At 42.7% G+C, this 23,196-nt stretch overlaps 1 protein-coding gene across 1 annotated transcript in view; it reads left to right on the top strand.

Moving 5' to 3' along the window:
- LOC139367240 (supervillin-like) overlaps positions 1-23,196 on the top strand; it is a 118,193-nt gene that overhangs the window by 58,336 nt on the left and 36,661 nt on the right. The window contains exons 17-22 of the mRNA XM_071105473.1: positions 9,466-9,598; positions 18,365-18,539; positions 19,173-19,265; positions 21,011-21,097; positions 21,479-21,662; positions 21,778-21,950. Coding sequence (XP_070961574.1) covers positions 9,466-9,598; positions 18,365-18,539; positions 19,173-19,265; positions 21,011-21,097; positions 21,479-21,662; positions 21,778-21,950 — 845 coding nt within the window. The remainder of the gene's footprint in view (positions 1-9,465; positions 9,599-18,364; positions 18,540-19,172; positions 19,266-21,010; positions 21,098-21,478; positions 21,663-21,777; positions 21,951-23,196) is intronic.

The raw sequence follows: 23,196 nt of genomic DNA, 5'->3' as shown, positions 1-23,196 counted from the left end.
TTACCAACAACGATGAGACGGCCTACAGGGAGGAGGTGAGGGCCCTCGGAGTGTGGTGTCAGGAAAACAACCTCACACTCAACGTCAACAAAACTAAGGAGATGATTGTGGACTTCAGGAAACAGCAGAGGGAACACCCCCCTATCCACATCGATGGAACAGTAGTGGAGAGGGTAGCAAGTTTTAAGTTCCTCGGCATACACATCACAGACAAACTGAATTGGTCCACTCACACAGACAGCATCGTGAAGAAGGCGCAGCAGCGCCTCTTCAACCTCAGGAGGCTGAAGAAATTCGGCTTGTCACCAAAAGCACTCACAAACTTCTACAGATGCACAATCGAGAGCATCCTGGCGGGCTGTATCACCGCCTGGTATGGCAACTGCACCGCCCTCAACCGTAAGGCTCTCCAGAGGGTAGTGAGGTCTGCACAACGCATCACCGGGGGCAAACTACCTGCCCTCCAGGACACCTACACCACCCGATGTCACAGGAAGGCCATAAAGATCATCAAGGACATCAACCACCCGAGCCACTGCCTGTTCACCCCGCTATCATCCAGAAGGCGAGGTCAGTACAGGTGCATCAAAGCTGGGACCGAGAGACTGAAAAACAGCTTCTATCTCAAGGCCATCAGACTGTTAAACATCCACCACTAACACTGAGTGGCTGCTGCCAACACACTGACACTGACTCAACTCCAGCCACTTTAATAATGGGAATTGATGGGAAATGATGTAAATATATCACTAGCCACTTTAAACAATGCTACCTTATATAAATGTTACTTACCCTACATTATTCATCTCATACGCATACGTATATACTGTACTCTATATCATCGACGGTATCCTTATGTAATACATGTATCACTAGCCACTTTATACTATACTATGCCACTTTGTTTACATACTCATCTCATTTGTACATACTGTACCCGATACCATCTACTGTATCTTGCCTATGCTGCTCTGTACCATCACTCATTCATATATCCTTATGTACATATTCTTTATCCCCTTACACTGTGTACAAGACAGTAGTTTTGGAATTGTTAGTTAGATTACTTGTTATTACTGCATTGTCGGAACTAGAAGCACAAGCATTTCGCTACACTCGCATTAACATCTGCTAACCATGTGTATGTGACAAATAAAATTTGATTTGATTTGATTTGATTTGATGTTGCTGGATATTGGCGGGAACTGGAACATGCTTTCGAACACGTCAATCCAGAGCATCCCAAACATGCTCAATGGGTGACATGTCTGAGTATGCAGACCATGGAAGAACTGGGACATTTTATTATTATTGCATTTTTGGGGGACGGGGATAGATCCGCTTTAATATTGCAAATAGATTGTGGCTTCTATCAATGTAATTGTCTGCATCATTTCCAATCCCCCATATATATACCATATATATATATACACTACCGTTCAAAGGTTTAGGGCCATTTAGAAATGTCCTTGTTTTTTAAAGAAAAGCACATTTTTTTGTCCATTTTAAAATACCATCAAATTGATCAGAAATACAGTGTAGACATTGTTAGAAAACCATTTTGCAATTATGTTAGCACAGCTGAAAACGGTTGTGTTGATTAAAGAAGCACTGCACTAGTTGAGTATCTGGAGCGTCAGCATTTGTGGGTTCGATTACAGGCTCGAATTGGCAAGAAACAAATAACTTTCTTCGGAAAAACATCAGTCTATTCTTGTTCTGAGAAATTAATGCTATTCCATAGAAAGTGGAGTGGGAGGCCCCGGTGCACAACTGAGCAAGAGGACAAGTACATTAGTGTCTAGTTTGAGAAACAGACGTCTCACAAGTCCTCAAATGGCAGCTTCATTAAATAGTACTCACAAAACACCAGTCTCAACGTCAACAGTGAAGAGGCGATGCTGGCATCTAGGCAGAGTTGCAATGAAAAATCCATATCTCAGACTGGCCAATAAAAAGAAAAGATTAAGATGGGCCAAAGAACACAGACACTCTGCCTAGAAGGCCAGCATCCCGGAGTCGCCTCTTCACTGTTGACGTTGAGACTGGTGTTTTGCGAGTACTATTTAATGAAGCTGCCAGTTGAGGACTTGTGAGACGTCTGTTTCTCAAACTAGACACTGTAATGTACTTGTCCTCTTGCTCAGTGGTGCAACGGGGCCTCCCACTCTTTCTATTCTGGTTAGCGCCAGTTTGTGCTGTTCTGTGAAGGGAGTAGGACACCGAGTTGAATGAGATCTTCAGTTTCTTGGCAATTTCTCACATGGAATAGCCTTCATTTCTCAAAACAAGAATAGTCTGAGTTTCAGAAGCAAGTCCTTTGTTTCTGGACATTTTGAGCCTGTAATCGAACCCAACAATACTGATGCTCCAGATACTGAACTAGTCTAAAGAAGGCCAGTTTTATTGCTTCTTTAATCAGAATAACAGTTTTCAGCTGTGCTAACATAATTGCAAAAGGGTTTTCTAATGATAAATTAGCCTTTTAAATTATAAACTTGGATTCGCTAACACAACGTGCTATTGGAACACAGGAGTGATGGTTGCTGATAATGGGCCTCTGTACACCTATGTAGATAATTACAACATTAGAAATTACACTGTATTTCTGATCAATTTGATCTTATTTTAATGGACAGAAAATGAGATTTTCTTTAAAAAAACAAGGGCATTTCTAAGTGAACCCAAACTTTTGAACGGTAATGTGTATAAACTCAGCGGGGAAAAAATGTCCTCTCACTGTCAACTGCATTTATTTTCAGCAAACTTAACATGTGTAAATATATGTATGAACATATCAAGATTCAACAACTGAGACATAAACTGAACAAGTTCCACAGACATGTGACTAACATAAATTTAATAATGTGTCCCTGAACAAAAGGGGGGTCAAAATCAAAAGTAACAGTGAGTATCTTTTGTGGCCACCAGCTGCATTAAGTACTGCAGTACTGCTGTTCTTGCTGTGAGATGTTACCCCACTCTTCCACCAAGGCACCTCCAAGTTCCAGGACATTTCTGGGGCTAGCCCTAGCCCTCACCCGCCGATCCAACTGGTCCCAGTAGTGCTCAATGGGATTGAGATCCGGGCTCTTCGCTGGCCATGGCAGAACACTGACATTCCTGTCTTGCAGGAAATCACACACAGAACGAGCAGTATGGCTGGTGGCATGTTATGCTGGAGGATCATGTCAGGATGAGCCTGCAGGAAGTGTACCACATGAGGGATCGAGGATGTCTTCCCAGTAACGCACAGCATTGAGATTTCCTGCAATGACGACAAGCCCAGTCCGATGATGCTGTGACACGCCGCCCCAGACCATGATGTACCCTCCACCTCCAAATCGATCCCGCTCCAGAGTACAGGTCTCGGTGTAACGCTCATTCCTTTGACGATAAACGTGAATCTGACATCAGCCCCGATGAGACAAAACCGCGACTCATCAGTGAAGAGCACTTTTTGCCAGTCCTGTCTGGTCCAGCGACGGTGGGTTTGTATCCATAGGCGACGTTGTTGCCGGTGATGTCTGGTAAGGACCTGCCTTTTAACAGGCCTACAAGCCCTCAGTCCAGCCTCTCTCAGCCTATTGCGGACAGTTTGAGCACTGATGGAGGGATTGTGCCTTCCTTGTGTAACTCTGGCAGTTGTTGTTGCCATCCTGTACCTGTCCCGCAGGTGTGATATTTAGATGTACCGATCCTGTGCAGGTATTGTTACACGTGGTCTGCCACTGCGAGGATGATCAGCTGTCCATCCTGTCTCCCTGTAGCAATGTCTTAGGCGTCTCACAGTACAGACATTGCAATTTATTGCCCTGGCAACATCTGCAGTTGTCATGCCTCCTTGCAGCATGCCTAAGAAACGTTCACGCAGATGAGCAGGGACCCTGGGCATCTTTGTTTTGGTGTTTTTCCAGAGTCAGTAGAAAGGCCTCTTTAGTGTCCTAAGTTTTCATAACTGTGACCTTAATTGCCTACCGTCTGTAAGCTGTTAGTGTCTTAACGACCGTTCCACAGGTGCATTTTCATTAATTGTTTATGGTACATTGAATAAGCATGGGAACCAGTGTTTAAACCCTTTACAATGAAGATCTGTGAAGTTATTTGTATTTGTATGAATTATCTTTGAAAGAGAGGGTCCTGAAAAGGGACTTTTTGCTGAGTTTGTTTTTATATATTATTACATTTTATATATTATTTTAAATGCAGTGCCTTCAGAAAGAATTCTAAACCCTTAACTTTTTCCACATTTTGTAACGTTACAGCCTTATTCTAAAGTGTATTAAATTATTGTTTTCCTCTCAGTAATCTAAACACAATACCCCGTAATGACAAAGCAAAAATAGGTTTTTAGAAATGTTTGAGAATTTATAAACAAATTAGAAAATGTAAGATCACGTTTACATAAGTATTCAGACCCTTTACTCAGTACTTTGTTGAAGCACCTTTGGCAGCGATTACAGCATCAAGTCTTCTTGGGTATGGCGCTACAAGCTTGGCACACCTATATTTAGAGATTCCCTCCCATTCTTCTCTGCAGATCATCTCAAGCGTTGTCAGGTTGGATGGGCAGCATTGCTGCACAGCTATTTCCAGGTCTCTCCAGAGATGTTCGATTGGGTACATGTCCGGGCTCTGCCTGGGCCGCTCAAGGACATTCAGAGACTTTGCCCGAGGCCACTCCTGTGTTGTCTTGGCTGTGTTTTTAGGGTTGTTGTCCTGTTGGAAGGTGAACCGTCGCCCCAGTTTGAGGTCCTGAGCACTCTGGAGCAGGTTTTCATCAAAGATCTCTCTGTACTTTATTCCATTCATCTTTGCCTCAATCGTGACTACCATCCCAGTCCCTGCCGCTGAAAAACCTCCCCACAGCATGATGCTGCCACCACCACTATGCTTCACCGTAGGGATGGTGCCAGGTCTCCTCCAGACGTGATGCTTGGCATTCAGGCCAAAAAGTTACATTTTTTCGTTTCATCATGGTCTGAGAGTCTTTAGGTGCCTTTTGTAAAATTCCAAGCGGGCTGTTGTGCCTTTTACAGAGGAGTGGCTTCCATCTAGCCACTCTATCATGAAGGCCTAACTGTTTGAGTGATGCAGAGATGGTTGTCCTTCTGGACAACTTCTCCCATTTCCATAGAGTGACTTTGGAGCTCTGTCAGAGTGAGCATCGGGTTCTTGTTCACCTCCCTGACCAAGGCCCTTATCCCTTGATTGCTCAGTTTGGCCTGGTGGCCAGCTCTAGGAAGTATCTTGGTGGTTCCAAACTTCTTCCATTTAAGAATGGAGGCCGCTGTGTTCTTGGGGACCTTCAATAATGCAATAATAATATAATATAGATCTGTGCACAATCCTGTCTCGGAGTCCTATGGACAGTTCCTTTGACCTCTTGACTTGGTTTTATGCTCTGACATGCACTGTCAACTGTGGGAACTTTATATAGACAGGTACAGTTGAAGTCAGAAATTTACGTACTCTTAGGTTGGAGTCATTAGAACTTGTTTTTAAACACCTCCACAAATTAATTTCTAACAAACTATAGTTTTGGCACGTCGATTAGAGCATCAGTTATTTTCCAACAATTGTTTAGACAGATTATTTCACTTATAGTTCACTGTACCGCAATTCCAGTGGGTCAGTAGTTTACATACACTAGTCTCTATGAACTACTGTAACTAGCTGTCAATTGTAGTCAGTGTTGTTTTGTCGTGTTCTGTAGCAAATGGGGAATGCAGAATATGTGGAGTCGTGATTTTTAAATCTAGTTCAAGGAACAGGAATGTTTCCGATCCATCAGTATTACAGACCGGTGATGGTTTTGCACATCCAATCAATTAGATAAGCATGTTTCTATCTGTTCTCCATGTCAACAAGCTGGCCATTGATTGGCTTTTAAATTGATTGGTGACATAATGGAACAACATTTGCTTCCAACGACTAGCCAAAGCTGTGTGTGTCTGTGTGTTTCTGTCACGGAAGCGTGTAAATCCACCTCGTCCTTTCAAAACTCTGTGTGTGCGTGTGCAAAATTGAGTTTGTCCTCTTGAATCATCCATGAAGTGCATGATGCATCCATCATTGTACGCCCACTCATTTGGGACATATGGGTGTTTTTGAGAGGAACAGAGGGGTACCACTGACCCAGGCTTTATGACCACTATGTCCTGTCTCCTACTAGGGATGTGTCCCAAATGGCACCCCATCCCCTATATAGTGCACACATTTTGACCAGAGCCCGATGCGCCAGGCTTAATCTGTGTCCGTGAAACCGCCCCATTGTGACTTTGACTATGATCTGGATTTATGTGATTCTGCTTACAGTAGAATGTCTGCCTTCAAGTTAAAGTTTTGTCAGATGCACAGATACAGTGAAGTGCTTAACTTGTAACAGTGCAGTAATCAATATTAATATAGTATAATAAATCATTTACGTGTATATATATAATACAGAAAACATAAGAAATAATACGGGAAGCTACAGTATATACGGTATGTTATTTTCGGCGGGCGATTAGGAGAAAGAGACTGGTAGCAGGATAAATAACAATAGTCAACAGTATGGCAACAGCATAAGTGGTGGGTGGGTGTGTGAGGGTGTTAGTGTGTGTGCAGAGTGCCAGTGTAGGCGTGATAGGCAGATAAACATGTAAATGAGGCTGAAAAGTGACTGGAAAAAGGAGTGTGTATATATAGAATTATAATATATACAGTTTCTTCGGAAAGTATACACACCACTTGCCTTTTTCCACATTTTGTTGTGTTACAGCCTGAATAACAAATGGATTACATGGAGATTCTGTCACTGGCCTACACACAATACCCCATAATGTCAAAGTGGAATTATTTTTTTTGAAATTTTTACAATGTAATTAAAGATGAAAAGCTGAAATGTCTTGGCTCAATAAGTATTCAACCCCTTTGTTATGGCACGGCAAAAAAAAGTTCACGAGTAAGAGGTAAGTTCACGAGTAAGAGGTAAGTTCACGAGTAAGAGGTAACAAAAAAAAGCATGTTGAAGTTATTAATTACACTCTGAATGGTGTATCGACACACCCTACACACAGGCGTCCTTCCTAACTTGCTGGAGAGGAAGGAAACCGCTCAGGGATTTCACCATGAGGCCAATGGTGACTTTAAAACAGTTACACAGTTTAATGGCTGTGATAGGAGAAAGTTGAGGATGTATCAACAACATTGTAGTTACTCTACAATACTAGCCTAATTGACCGAGTGAAAAGAAGGAAGCCTGTACAGATGAACAATATTCCAAAACATGCATCCTGTTTGCAACAAGGCACTGAAGTAATGTGGCAAAGCAATAACTTTTTGTCCTGATGACAAAGTTTTATGTTTGGGGCAATCCAATACAACCCATTACTGAGTACCACTCTCCAAATTCTCCGAGTTGCTTACATAGAAAACAGTGAATGTTCCTGAGTGGCCCAGTTACCGCTTTGACTTAAATCTACTTAAAATGGTTGTCTAGCAATGATCAACAACCAATTTGACTGAGTTTGAAGAATTTAAAAAATAATAATGGGCAAATGCTGCACTATCCAGGTGTGGAAAGCACTTGGAGACATACCCAGAAAGACTCACGGCTGTTATCGCTGCCAAAGGTGCTTCTAAAAAGTATTGAGTCAGGGGTGTGAATACTTATGTATGTAAATTAGATTTTTTTTCTGTATTTCATATTCGACACGTTTTCATTTGATCATTATGGGCTATTGAGTTGTCGATGTATACATGTGAACAGGACTAATAGTGAGCAGTACCAGGATAAATAGATACTAATGATCATGGCAATCAATGAACAAAATCGTAGTGGTAATAATCCATAGTAATTTTAGTAGCAGCGTAGGTGTGAGGAGGAACAGTAGGTGTTAGCCATTTAACAGTTTTAGGGGATTATAGCTTTGCGTTTACTTGTCAGCACTATGTAGTATATTTAAAGGTTACAGTATGTGCCCATTTGTAGCTTCATTAAATTAGCTGACTACAGTATTTCTACCTACACAACATGGCCAAATGTATGTGGACACCTGCTCATTTCATTCCAAAATCATGGCCGTTAATATGGAGTTGGTCCCCCCTTTGCTCCTATAACATCCTCCACTGGAAGGCTTTCCACTAGATGTTAGAACATTGCTGCGGGGACTTGCTTCCATTCAGGCACAAACACTCGTGATGTCGGGCACTGATGTTGGGCGATTAGGCCTGGCGCCCAGGTGGCATTCCAATTCATCCCAAAGGTGGTATCCGCCAAAACCAGATTCAGCCATCGGACTACCAAATGGCAAAGCGTGATTTATCACTCCAGAGGATGTGTTTCCACTGTTTGGGTCCAATGGCGGCGAGCTTTACACAACTCCAGCCAATGCTTGGCATTGCACATGGTGATCTTAAGCTTGTGTGCGTGCGGCTGCTTGGCCATGGAAACCCATTTCATGAAGCTCCCGACGAACAGTTCTTGTGCTGATGTTGCTTCCAGAGACAGTTTGGAACTCGGTAGAGTGTTGCAACACATGACGGCACTCTGCAGTCCCATTCTGTGAGCTTGTGTGCCCTTCCACTTAGACACTTTTCCGCTTCACAATAACAGCACTTAGAGTTGACCAGGGCAGCTCGAACAGGGCAGAAATTTGACAAACTGACTTGTTGGAAAGGTGGCATCCTATGACGGTGCCACATTGAAAGTCACTAAGTTCTTCAGTAAGGCCATTCCACTGCCAATGTTTGTCTATGGAAATTACATGGCTGTATGCTCCATGTTATACACCTGTCAGCAACGGGTGTGGCTGAAATAGTCGAATCCACTCATTTGAAGGTTTGTCTATATACTTTTGGCCATGTAGTGTATGAAGTCTATATAATATCTCCATTGCCAATGGTACAATTTACTATTTACTTTGATGATGATTATAAGAAGAACTTCCTTCAGCTCTTCAAACATTGGCAGCAGACTCCCAACTCGGGTTCCATCATGACTGACCGTCACCATCAGTGTGTGCAGCTATGGTCCAGATCCATGGCTGAGACTGACGCTGTGCCCGTGGTCTGACCTGCTCTATTTATTCTCAGCTCTGTTCTGTGCGCCTGTGTCCCAAATGGCACTCTATTCCATATATAGCGCTCTACTTTTGATTGTGTTACTGGTCAAAGTAGTTCACTATATAGGGAATAGGTTGCCATTTCACACTTTTGGAGTCGTTTAAGCATCCAGACCTTCCCGGCACTCTGATTGGCTCCTTGTAGAATAGGAGCAAGATTCCAAATTCTAAATAATGGACCTAGCTTGTAGAGTCTAGGTTCTGACTTTATGACTGAGCTGAGACCATAGGGGGAATGGTTTATCATCCATCTCTCCAGCTCTCTCACAGCTCGTTGTCATTGATCCAATTGACCTTTTATTGGACAAGTGGCTCAAACAATCCACTGTGTGTGCTGTATTACGTGTGTGTCCCCCAGGCTGGCCCTGTTGAAGAAGAGTGGCGAGGAGGACTGGAGGAACAGGATTAATCGGAAGCAGGATGTGGTGAAGGTTGCCGTGTCAGAACGTCACGCTCAGCTAGGGGAGGTGGAGCAGAGCTTCAAGAAGAAGGTAACCTGACTCACTACTGTATATACTCTACGGTAGGCTCCTTTATCAACAGAAAACTATACCCCTACTAAAGACTCTTCACAAGCACATGGTTAAAGGATTTTGGCTGACACTTTTATGTAATGAAAGAGTCAATCAAGCAGTTAAGGCATATTTTGGGGGGAAATCACAAACACCTTAATTTGCTTCCTACTTTTCTAATCAAGTAATCCCAAAAGGGGAAATTGTAAGAACACTTGCCTGAATAAATGAGTCCTCTTGCCATGTGCAGAAGTTGTCGCTTCTTTCAGCTATCGCCTTTAGACACCTTTAACTGGTATCAATGAACCATAAATAAAGTAAAATCGTTGGTTTAATATGAACTCGTTGTAAATTCATATCAAGACACAGTTGTGGATATCTCTAAACAGAGGGGTTGTGTATTGTCATCGATATTGTGTGTGTGTGTGTGTCTATGTCTTTTCCTTTTCATCTCAGTCATGTTAGAATCACTTATAAAGCATGCTTCTTATCATGCTTATTGAGGCCAGAATTGCTGTGCATATCTTAAACTGCACTTACACTCAAATATGATAGTCATTGTTGGTTTTGGAAATGAGTAGTAGGCCTATATCAGTAGTACTGTATTTACACTGTTTTACCATATTCCGTAAGCCATTTAGACAAGGAACTTAGGCTATCTCACCATGTGTGTATTCTGAAGACATTGTACAGTAGTTCTCAAGTAAATGTAATAGTAAGGAGACCAGATTAAGGTTGGCATCATTTCCTTAAATCCGGTATTCTGGTCAAGATAACTTCCTGAGCAGTATCAGGAATTGGATTAATTGATATCACATATCCGTTGTGGTTTTGCACATTTTATTTGTCAGGCATGAAGTGTAGGATATGAATCTAATGCATGTTTGTTGTCATTTCTGTATCTTGTCTTTAGCCTACAATAACCAATGCATGTTCTATGTCGTTTCTCCTATTCTATCTATTTGTCTTCCTTCTGTTTGCGTGCATTTCTTTCATTCAAAATAAACCTCTTATTTCAATCTCTGCGTGCGCACTGTAGTTATGTTGCGTGAGGGTTTTTAAGTGGTGTGGGGAGATTTTTTGACACTTTACCTCTCTGTTTAGAACTATTCACAACCTCGCCTATTCTCTGTCCTATCACCGAAGCAGAAATACCATGTTTTGTTTTGGCTCACCAATCCTATTTTTTTTTCTGTTGCTTTGTCAGTTTTTTTTTTTTTTTTTTTTTTACAGTACGGGTGTAATTGACATAACTGAATGAAAACATTCTTCAGTGTTCCACGTGGTAACCTCTGCCGAGTCGCCAACAACTGGATGTTCCGGTTTCAGGGGAAATGAAAAGAGAGCCTGTGACTCGACTTCCGCTTTCGGCGACACTCCCTCTTAACTCCTCCTCCACATTTACCTGATTGGTGGAACAGTGCAGAAGAGAAACTCCCCCGACAGTTCATTTTTTTTCTCTCTCGTCAAGACCAGTATATAGGGGGAATTCGTTTTAGGCGTTTCTTTTACGCCTGCTATGATAGATTAGACATGCGATGACAGCTGCCATTTGTCAAGTTATGACAGCCTCTGAAGATTTTGCGATAAACTTGATTTCCTTTCCCCCTCGTGAAACCAAAAGGAGGCTGTTGTCAGGCCTGAGTAGTCTGTATTCATCATGCGTCTTAGAGTAGGAGTGCTCTTTTAGAGTAAGTTTTCCCTTTAAATCATAATGAATAAGGTTTCACGGGGGTGGGTCTGACCCGAGGTCGACACTCCTACTCTGAGACTCTTTATGACTATGGGCCCTGATCTTTTAACTCTGAAGAGGAAGATAAGAACGGTGAGGAAACTAAATGTATAGGATCAAAGCATAAAAGAGAAGAGCAGTGAATCAACTGAAATAAGCCCGTCTTAGGGCTTCAAATGAGGTCAAGGATGTATGTTTTTGTTTTAGCCTCCCATTCAGCCTGGCCAGGAAGCTCAATCAAAACCATGTCCTTCTGACGTCAAAGGAGATATACTGTAGCCTACAGTACAGTAGGAATTAGAAATCAGGAAAGGCAACCCCTTTATGAGATTCTGTTCTAGGATGTCACTGTCCATGCTTATGAAGAGTTTGAACTACACGGAATTATTGCTTAAAATGTTAAAGGTACAGCTCACAGCAACTACAGGGACTCAACTGAAAGTGGAAAAAAAGTGGTGATCCTAAAAACACTGTTTAAATCAGGGGTTCCCAACCTAAGGGGCATTGCCCCCCATATGGTGTATGTGTATGCATCTTGATTTGATAGATTGAGAATGTGTGACTCTGTCACCTATCAATTGATCAAATCACTTTCTCTAAAAGAGTATGTGTCATTTAATTAAGTGTTCATATAAGTGATCATAAAACATTTGGTAGTGGAATAACATTTGGGGAAATCAGCTCTAGACTTTTCTTTGTCTTCGAACCTAAAAGATGTAATTAAACTCGTTAAACCATGTAAAATTGCAGGAAATGAGCTTCATTTTCCTAGGTCCCTTAAATAAAATAAAAAAGAAAGCTGGTGTTTGTATTTAATATAGGGAAGGATTGGGAACCCCTGGTTTAAATGACACCTGACAAGAATATAGCTTGTATTTCAAAGACAACATCTCAAAAGTCAGTTAAGGTTTATAGGGTGCTGAGGTAGAGGTTGATGTTTTAGCTTAGCCTCAGCCAATCGGATGACAACTTAGTCTACAGACAACACTTGTCCTTTTTCTCCTGGTTGTCCTTCTTTAGGAAGAAGGGATGCTGATTAATGAGTTGGCTGTGTCTGATCAGCTCTGGGTAAGACCAGTGTGTTAGCGGGGAACCTAACACATACCCTGGTGTGTTGTTGGTATGGTGTTTTATACACAGTAGTATTGATGCTTGAGGGGGTAAGGCACTAATGACAGGGGTGTGGTCTCTTTTTTTTTTACATAGGGTTGCAAAATTCTGATAACTTTACCAGGTTTTCCAGAAATCCTGTTTGGAGGATTCCTGTAAATATTATTCCCACCTGATTTGGGAAATCTTCCAACTTGGATTTCTTGAAAAACCTGGGAATTTGGGTTAAGTGTCCAGAAATGTGCAACCCTATCAATGTTTTAATGTATTACCATGGTGATGGTGTGTTGTCATATTGACCTGCTCAAATTCAGTCCTGCTGCTTATCAGATGTCATTAATGTGGTTGTTGCTGTAGCTTCAAGTCTCAAGGCTTTTTGTGTAAAGTGGTGATGGCATGGGTTTGCATCCCAAATAGCCCCTTATTCCCTATAAAGGGCTTTTGTGAGGGCCCATAGGGCTTTGGTCAAAGGTAGTGCACTATGTAGAGATTAGGGTGCCATTTGGGTTGCAACCTTGGTTTCAGGCGTAATTCTGAAACCAATTCACCAGCTCGTAGTCCCTGTCTATACAGCCATTTAAATCCAGACTCATAAACTGCATGACATTGTTTGTGTTGAATGAAGTTGTGCGGGCAGGCTATGACAACAATCCACATTTACAAACCTTTGTCAGAGTACAGTTGCTTATTATTAGGTTGGCGGTATCCCGGTTTTTCCATCTAATGTTTATTCCCCTCTCTCATTGATTCTTTCCGTTTGACCTTTCTGTCTGTGTCTTCCATGGCCCTCCCTCTGTAGGAGCCGGTCTTTACCACCACTTTCTCTCCTCCTGATCTCCCTGACAATGATATTAGTCACTGTCTTGATCAGTACAGCCAGGTGAGATCAGGCATCCAGTTTGATGACCTGGATACTATAGCCAGCATGCATAGCCTACCTACCTGCTTTATGCAGTTAGTGTTATTGAGTAGTAATGTGCTTAGTATCTACACCAAATATCATGAATGCATCTGTAGGCTTTGCATGGTAAGCTCATCTACTATATGGATGCATATCATTCACTATATCCATTACTGTATACTCTCTCAAAAAAAGCCCAGGCCTGTTTTTTTTGTTGCTGTGAGCTTGTGTGTTAAATCCGCTACCCTGCAGTTCTATACGGTCTCTATAGTTGTCCTTACTCCTAAAGTGCTATCCATATGTCTGCAGGCATTGTAATGATGTTGCTCTGCTGCTGCTCTCCCTGTCCTACCGCCGCAGCACAATTCTGAGGCAACTTTTTTTCATGGCCTATTTAAAAACATGCCTACTCTTCCAAACGCCTAGTTCTGCCAATGAAGAGCATGGTTATTTATAATCTACTATAGATTTGACGGTCAGTGCTTCTAGAGCTTTGGTTCTATGGATCTGTAGCTTTGACGGTACATAGCTTTGTTGTGTGATATCTGTGACGCTACATACAGTACCATTTTGGTCATTCCAGGGTTTTTCTTTATTTAGTATTTTCTACATTGTGGAATAATGGTGAAGACATCAAAACTATGAATTAACACATTTGGAATCATGTAGTAACCAAAAAGTGTTAAGCAAATCAAAATATATTTTAGATTCTTCAAAGTAGCCAACCTTTGCCTTAGCTTTGCACACTCTTGGCATTCTCTCAACCAGCTTCATGAGGTAGTCACCTGGAATGCATTTCAATTAACAGGTGTGCCTTGTTCATTTGTGGAACTTCTTTTAATGCGTTTAGGCCAATCAGTTTTGTGACAAGGTATGGGTGGCATACAGAAGATAGCCCTATTTGGTAAAAGACCAAGTCCATTTTAATGAAAGAACACCTCAAATAAGAAACGAGAAATGACAGTCCATTATTACTTTAAGACATGAAGCTCAGTCAATCTGGAAAATGTCAAGAACTTTTAAAGTTTCTTCAAGTGTGGTCGCAAAACCATCAAGCGCTATGATGAAACTGGCTCTCATGAGGACCGCCACAAGAAAGGAAGATCAAGAGTTAGCTCTGCTGCTGAGGATAAGTTCAGGATAAGTTACCAGCCTCAGAAATTGCAGCCCAAATAATTGTTTCACTGAGTTCAAGTAACAGACCCATCTCAACATCAACCGTTCAGAGGAGAGTGAGTGATTCAGGCCTTCATGGTCGAATTCAAATCAAATCAAATGGTGACCTTACAGTGAAATGCTTACTTACAAGCCCTTAACCAACAATGATTTAAGAAGTTAAGAAAAATAATTAAGTTAAAAATAGATAAGTAAAAAATTTAATAAATAATTAAACAGCAGCAATAAAATAACAATAGTGAGGCTATATAAAGGGGGGGGGGGGGCCCTATTCCAGGGTCCATCAAAAGTAGTGCACTATACATTGCATTCAGCCCCTTGACTTTTTTATTCAGGCCCCTTGACTTTTTCACATTTTGTTATGTTGAAGCCTTATTCTAAAAGTGTTTTTTTTTTTAATCCAATCTACACAAAATACCCCATAATGACAAAGCAAAAATAGGTTTTATACATTACATACTCAAAATTAAAGTGGAAAACTACACTACAGGCTGATCCAACTTTGATGTAATGTCCTTAAAACAAGTCAACATGAGGCTCAGTAGTGTGTGTGGCCTCCACGTGCCTGTATGACCTCCCTACAACGCCTGGGCATGCTCCTGATGAGGTGGCGGATAGTCTCCTGAGGGATCTCCTCCAGACCTGGACTAAAGCATCCGCCAACTCCTGGACAGTCTGTGGTGCAACGTGGCGTTGGTGGATGGAGCGAGACATGATGTCCCAGATGTGCTCAATTGGATTCAGGTCTGGGGAACGGGCGGGCCAGTCCATAGCATCAATGCCTTCCTCTAGCAGGAACTGCTGACACACTCCAGCCACATGAGGTCTAGCATTGTCTTGCATTAGGAGGAACCCAGGGCCAACCGCACCAGCATAAGGTCTCACAAGGGGTCTGAGGATCTCATCTCGGTACCTAATGGCAGTCAGGCTACCTCTGGCGAGCACATGGAGGGCTGTGCGGCCCCCCAAAGAAATGCCACCCCACACCATGACTGACCCACCGCCAAACCGGTCATGCTGGAGGATGTTGCAGGCAGCAGAACGTTCTCCACGGCGTCTCCAGACTCTGTCACGTCTGTCACGTGCTCAGTGTGAACCTGCTTTCATCTGTGAAGTGCACAGGGCGCCAGTGGCGAATTTGCCAATCTTGTTGTTCTCTGGCAAATGCCAAACTTCCTGCACGGTGTTGGGCTGTAAGCACAACCCCCACCTGTGGACGTCGGGCCCTCATACCACCCTCATGGAGTCTGTTTCTGACCGTTTGAGCAGACACATGCACATTTGTGGCTTTCTGGAGGTCATTTTGCAGGGCTCTGGCAGTGCTCCTCCTGCTCCTCCTTGCACAAAGGCGGAGGTAGCGGTCCTGCTGCTGGGTTGTTGCCCTCCTACGGCCTCCTCCACGTCTCCTGATGTACTGGCCTTTCTCCTGGTAGCGCCTCCATGCTCTGGACACTACACTGACAGACACAGCAAACCTTCTTGCCACATCTCGCATTGATGTGCCATCCTGGATGAGCTGCACTACCTGAGCCACTTGTGTGGGTTGTAGACTCCGTCTCATGCTACCACTAGAGTGAAAGCACCGCCAGCATTCAAAAGTGACCAAAACATCAGCCAGGAAGCATAGGAACTGAGAAGTGGCTTCTTCATTGCTGAGCGGCCTTTCAGGTTATGTCGATATAGGACTCGTTTTACTGTGGATATAGATACTTTTGTACCTGTATCCTCCAGCATCTTCACAAGGTCCTTTGCTGTTCTGGGATTGATTTGCACTTTTTGTACCAAAGTATGTTCATCTCTAGGAGACAGGACGCGTCTCTTTCCTGAGCGGTATGACGGCTGCTTGGTCCCATCGTGTTTATACTTGCGTACTATTGTTTGAACAGATGAACGTGGTACCTTCAGGCATTTGGAAATTGCTCCCAAGGGTGAACCAGACTTGTGAAGGTCTACAATTTTATTTCTGAGGTCTTGGCTGATTTCTTTTGAATTTCCCATGATGTCAAGCAAAGCGGCACTGAGTTTGAAGGTAGGCCTTGAAACACATTCACAGGTACACCTCCAATTGACTCAAATTATGTCAATTAGCCTATCAGAAGCTTCTAAAGCCATGACATAATTTTCTGGAATTTTCCAAGCTGTTTAAAGGCACAGTCAACTTAGTGTATATAAACTTCAGACCCACTAGATTGTGATACAGTGAAATAATCTGTCTGTAAACAATTGTTGGACAAATGACTTGTGTCATGCACAAAGTAGATGTCCTAACCGACTTGCCAAAACTATAGTTTGTCATTTGTGGAGTGGTTGAAAAACTAGTTTTAATGACTACAACCTAAGTGTATCTAAACTTCCTACTTCGTGTGTGTGTGTATATATAAAAAGTGATATCACAGTTACATAAGTATTTTGACCCTTTACTCAGTACTTTGTTGAAACACCTTTGGAAGCAATTACAGCCTCGCTTCTTCTCGGGTATGACGCTACCAGCTTGGCACAGTTGTATTTGGGGAGTTTCTCCCATTCTTCTCTGCAGATCCTCAAGCTTTGTCAGGTTGGATGGAGAGTGTCGCTGCACAGCTATTTTCAGGTCTCTCCAGATGATCAGATCAGTCTCTCGATCAGGTTCAAGTTCAGACTCTGGCTTGACCACTCAAAGACATTCAGAGACTTGTCCTGATGCCACTGCTGCATTGTCTTTGCTGTATGCTTGGCTGTGTTGTCCTGTTGGAAGGAGAACCTTCTCCCCAGTCTGAGGTCCTGAGCGCTTTGGAGCAGGTTTTCATCAAGGATCTCTCTGTACTTAGCTCCATTCATCTTTCCCTCTATCCTGACTAGTCTCCCAGTCCCTACCACTGAAAAACTTCCCACAGCATGATTCTGCCACCACCATGCTTCACTGTAGGGATGGTGCCAGGTTTCCTCCAGATGTGAAACTTGACAGTCAGGCCAAATAGTTAAATCTTGGTTTCATCAGACCAGAATATTTTGTTTCTCATGGTCTGAGAGTCTTTAGGTGCCTTTTGGCAAACTGCAAGCGGGCTGTCAATTGCCTTTTACTGATGATGGTTTCCATCTGGCCACTCTACCATAAAGGCCTGATTGATGGACTGCTGGTTTTGATGGTTGTCCTTCTGGAAGATTTTCCCATCTCTGCAGAGGAACTCTGGAGCGCTGTCAGAGTGAGCATCGGGTTCTGCTCAGTTTGGCCTGGTGGTCAGCTCTAGGAAGAGTGTTGGTGGTTCCAAACTTCATCCATTTAAGAATGATGGAGGCCACTGTGTTCTTGGGGACCTTCAATGCTGCAGACATTTTTTTGGTATCCTTCCCCCGGTCTGTGCCTCGACACATTCGTGTCTCGGAGCTCTACGGCCAATTCTTTCGACCTCATGGCTTGGTTTTACTCTGACGTGCACTGTCAACTGTGGGGCCTTTATATAGACAGATGTGTGTGCCTTTCTAAATCATGTCTAATCAATTGAATTTACCACAGATGGAAACAGGAGGCACCTGAGCTCAATTTCGAGTCTCACTTGTAAATTAGGTATTACTGTTTTTTATATTTTTTTTAAATTTGCTAAAAATTCTAAATCTGTTTTCGCTTTGTCATTATGAGGTATTGTGTGTAGATTGATGAAGAAACAAATATATTTTATCAATTTTAGAACAAGGCTGTAATGTAACAAAATGTGGAAAAAGTCAAGGGGTCTGAATACTTCCCTGAATGCACTGTAGGTAATAGGCTGCCATTTAGTACATAGACAATATTTCACATCACTGATTACACCCAGAGTCTCCCTATCCCAATGTCTCTGTGTTCTCCAAGCAGAGGATGGGAGGGGGAGAGGAGACTACGGAAAACCAGAACCAGCCTATCGAGATGTCTATCCATGAGAGGAAGCAGCTGATCGTGGCCCGAGAAGAGGCCTGGAAGTCCAAGGGCCACGGGGCCGCTAACGACTCCACACAGTTCACTGTGGCCGCACGCATGGTCAAGAAAGGTTGGGTCATCTAATGGGCACACTTGCACAAAAACACATGTATTTGCACACGCATCTGAGCGCACACGGAGCCAGGGTTTGTGTCAGTCAGTGGATAGTGGTCTTCTGTGTCAATTCGCAATTCAGTTACACTCATTCCATATAACCCTGCAGTTTGTTTTGGCAGCCAGTGCCTAGAATTATCCCTACAGCCTTCCCAGACCCTCCCAGCTCCCATAGAGTAGCAGCAGTCAGTGTGTATTTCAATCGGGCCGAAAACTATGTGTTTAGTCTCCTATTATCCAGTTGGCAGTGGTACAGAGGGTCTTAGCGGTTCCTGGTTGAGTCAGGTTTACTGCTGAGTGAGATTGAGTGAAGCGTGGTGCATTACTGTAAGAAATGGAGGGGGGAGAACACAAACACTGACTGACTGACAGACAGTTACTGTTACAGTACTACTGTTGCTGCTGGGTGGGTGGCTAGCGTATCGCTACAGTAGCTCAAACACTATATGTGTGTGTGTGTGTGTGTGTGTGTGTGTGTGTGTGTATATGTGTTAATTTACATTATGCCCTAACTTTTCAGGTCTCTTCTGTTGTTCCGTGTTGTGGAACATCCAATTATATTGTTTCTGTCTGTCTGTGTGTGTTTCAGGTCTGGCTTCTCCTTCTGCTCTCTTGAACCCTGTGACGTCTCTCCCTTCCAAACCCAAGAACACCACTCCTGCCATCTCCAAGCCTCTGGAAGGTCAGTAGCCCAATTCAGTTTTTCCCTTTTTCCCCTCACCCTTAGGGATTCAAAAGCATTGGACAGATTGTCTACCATGTTTATTACACATATCCAAAGCTTTAAACTTTTGAGTAGGATTGAACAAGTTCATGTTTTTGTGAGAAAGGTAAAATCATAATTGGGCAATAACCTCTCTCTCCTCTCTGGTCTATGAGTTACCTTAAAGGGAAACTGCACCCAAAAACTATCTTTCAAAATACAGGAATTATCTCTGTATGATGTATTTTGCGTCACATGATACAAAACGCAGCATCATATGATGCAATTTGCATCATAAGGGGATAATTTCTGTATCTTGAAAACTTGATTGCTGACAAGCAAAACAGTTTGGGTCTATGTCAACAATGGACTATTGAAACAAATACCAAAATATTGTTTTTGGGTGGAATTTTCCTTTAACATTATTTACAGTAAATAGTTTTGACTAGGGGTTGGAACCGGTTCAGGGAACAGAACCGAAAAAGAACACAAACATTTTAGGAACAGAAACGGAACCTGGAACGAAAGTGATCTCTAGTGTTCCAGAATATTACTTTTATTTTAAGATCTTGAGAACCGGTTAATGTCATTTTTTGTTCCAAAAAATATGCCTAATGTCTAGTATAAAATTCTGTAACGTTATAACGTTAGTAATAGCCTAAACATTCCAGTTCACGTCATGTCATGCTGATCAAGCCGAGCCCCCTCCATGTCCACCTCTCTCCCATTTTACATTTTAGTCATTTAGCAGACGCTCCTATCCAGAGCAACTTACAGGAGCAATTGCACTTAAGTGCCCAAGGGCATTTTGACAGAGTTTTCACCTAGTCTGCTCTGGGATTCAAACAAACGACCTTTCGGTTACTGGTTCTCCTCTCCGGTGAGATTTCAGTCGCATCTCACGCATGCATTTGTCTGACCAATCAAACATGTACGTAAATAACTAGCAAGCTTCTCTATCCATGCTAATGGCTTGAGTAAATGAATGAGCTGTTCTGTTCAGAACGATTGGAAAATAATTTCCGTTACAACCCCTGGTTGTGACTGCATTGTGTTGTTTGGGGTACTGTCATTAGACACATGCCGACCCAATGTAAACGCTACTGAGGAGTTCTTGTGAATAATGTTATACTACTCATCTTCATCATAAAATGTGTGTATCAGCCACTCAATACAAAATACACTAGCACTGATATGTCAAGAATCACCTCAACATAATCCAATCACTGCGTAGCTATTGTAGCCTCTATGCTGTTTGACTCACGACCAAACTACAGTGCAATACTTATTTTGCCAATGGTAACATTTGGTTATAATCAATTGTCTTTGTTTTTATTCTTTAAGAAATGGAGGATTTATCTGATACTGAAGGTGTTTTATCAAATTCCTTTTGCTGTTGTGTTGTGTGCATCATATCGCCTGTAATTGTCATGTGTATTCCCTGTGACATTAACCATTGGTGTGGTCATTGTTATCTGGAAACCAATGTCTGATAGAATATGATCCCCGGGATAGTGTTTGGTTGCCCTCAAACTTAAACGCTGTGTTGATGCATGAGACAGATGTCACCTTCATTGCTATTGTGATTGACATTTTTTTGTGGATGGATGTCTTCTGATTTAATTGAAAAGTGAGTCCCAAATGGCACCCTATTCCCGTGCTGACTAAGTGTAGATGTCAGTCTCTCTCCATTCATAGAGTAACTCTTGCGTGTTGCTTTGCAGAGATCGAGGCCAAACCGGACATGATCCTGGAGTCGGACAGGAAACTCGATAAGCTGGACTCTTTCCTGAGCAAGTTGAACAGTAAAGGTAAGTGCCTTGCTCTAGTACACTGTCTCCGTCTTTCCCAATTCGCTCCCAACCCTTCCGCTTTGGCACCAACTCTGTGATGTTTGCAGATCTGTAAGGTGGAAGGAATAGGGTGGAAGCTCCGCCACTACACTGCTTATTCCTGTCCAGACCCTACAGATCTGCAAATATTGAAGATTTAAAGCCAAGGGGGAGGGGTTGGGACCGACGGTCTCTGTCTATCAAGGCCTTAGAGACTGGGTTATGTCTAGGGTTGCAAAACTACAGGTCATTTACTTAAAGTTACTGGAATCGTTGGTAAAAACACCATCGGAGACGACTGAGGACATCTTGAGCATAATGTTATGTTACTCATCTTGTCTTCCATGCTTCTCCCGTCAGTGGGCGGCCTGCAGGAATCCACCATCACAGTGACGAAGAAGACGGTCAAAGATGTCATGAATCTGGATGATGAGATGTTCGACAAGTTTTACCGCCACATGGCCGAGATGCCCCTCAACATGAACAGCAAGGTGGACATCAATGACGACTTCGACGACATCTTCGGTGGTACCCAGATGCCCAAGTAAGGATGTGCACACATTCACTCACACACAAATACACAGTGCAGAGGTCAGGGGTGAGTCAACACTGTAAAAACCCGTCACCTACTTTCTGTTGAACCCTAACTTCTGACCTAGGCTGACCTCAGCCATGGTGGAGCACAAGCGGTCGGTGCGTCCAGTGCGCAACGTCCAGTCGTCCAGGAACCCTCTGAAGATGCTGGCGGCCAGAGAGGACATCCGACACGAGTACACAGAGCAGAGACTCAACATTGGCCTGCTGGAGAGCAAGAGGATGAAGCAAGAGAAGAGTGAGTACACGAGAGGGAGTACATAGAGCAGGGACTCAACATAGGCCTGATCTAGAGCAAGAGGATGAAGGCTTAGAAGGGTTATGGTTAGTCCACAATATGATTTTGCCATATTGCTTACCTTATACCTATCCATCCCTTCAGATCTACAAAAGTGCTTGTGGTTGGGGGAGTTTCGGTAACTAGGAATATGGGGAAAATATGTTTTAGATCTGATTGTGCTTGTATTCAGTTGTAAATGCATTGTCAGTCTATGCAGAGGTGGATGCTGTGGGCTGTGCTTTAAATTGCTTGCTTTACAGTATGTGTGACTGTAGTTGAGACACACACATTAACAGAACCACAACAGCTCTCTGATCAAATATTCTCCAACACTTCCCACACTTCCCACGACAGCAAACTTTCCAGAGCACACTTTCAATCGTATGTTAATAACTCGCTTCCTTCCTATACTACAGTACCTGAACTGATTCAAATCAGGTTGAATGGGTGAGCTTGAGTGCGGTTGGCAGCTTCAGTAGGTCAAGGAGGAGCTGGTACTCAGGCCTTGTACTGTAGTTCTATTCTATAAATACATTCACACATTGCATTCTGGGATAGCAGACGTAAACGCTGTAAAAGTGACCTATATTTAAATGCCTTGTCTGAGTCCCAAAATGGCACAGTATTCCCGTATGTAGTTCACTACTTTTAACCAGGGCCCGTGGGGCTCTGGTCAAAAGTAGTGCACTTTATAGGGAAATAGAGCGCATTATGGATGCAACCTTGCCTTAATTTCCTGGTATTGTGCAGAGCAATCATTCAAATGTTCACTGTTGTTTTTCTACCATTATTGGTTGAGTAATGTGCTGTGGGCTGGGTTGCAAAACACTCTTTTCATGCCAAAACCAATTGTCTGCATAAATGGCCTTGATAAATGGCCTTGATGTAAACAGGCCATAAATGTCTCAATTATTGTTGTCTTGGAAAGCTGTGTGTTATTACAATACAATATCAGTACTTGTTGCATTTACATCTTGTCTGTAAGTCAACTGATTTCAGCCAGTAGTGGCTGTGGATTGACTGCACTGTTTGAATGAAATGTTGGCATATTGACAGTTAATTAGAAAACAATGGAATCGTTCCACTAAAACTGTCTGGATAGCTAACAAACATACAGTGCCGATAATCTTCAAATTCATTGCGCAGGCAAACCATGGTTGACCAACTGCCATACCATAATGGCTGACCTTTTATAGATGCAGTA

The sequence above is a fragment of the Oncorhynchus clarkii genome, chromosome 15, assembly GCF_045791955.1.
Source record: "Oncorhynchus clarkii lewisi isolate Uvic-CL-2024 chromosome 15, UVic_Ocla_1.0, whole genome shotgun sequence".
Taxonomy (NCBI): Eukaryota; Metazoa; Chordata; class Actinopteri; order Salmoniformes; family Salmonidae; genus Oncorhynchus; species Oncorhynchus clarkii.
Note: the sequence above shows the minus strand (reverse complement) of the source record. Positions and strands in the feature narration are given on the sequence as shown.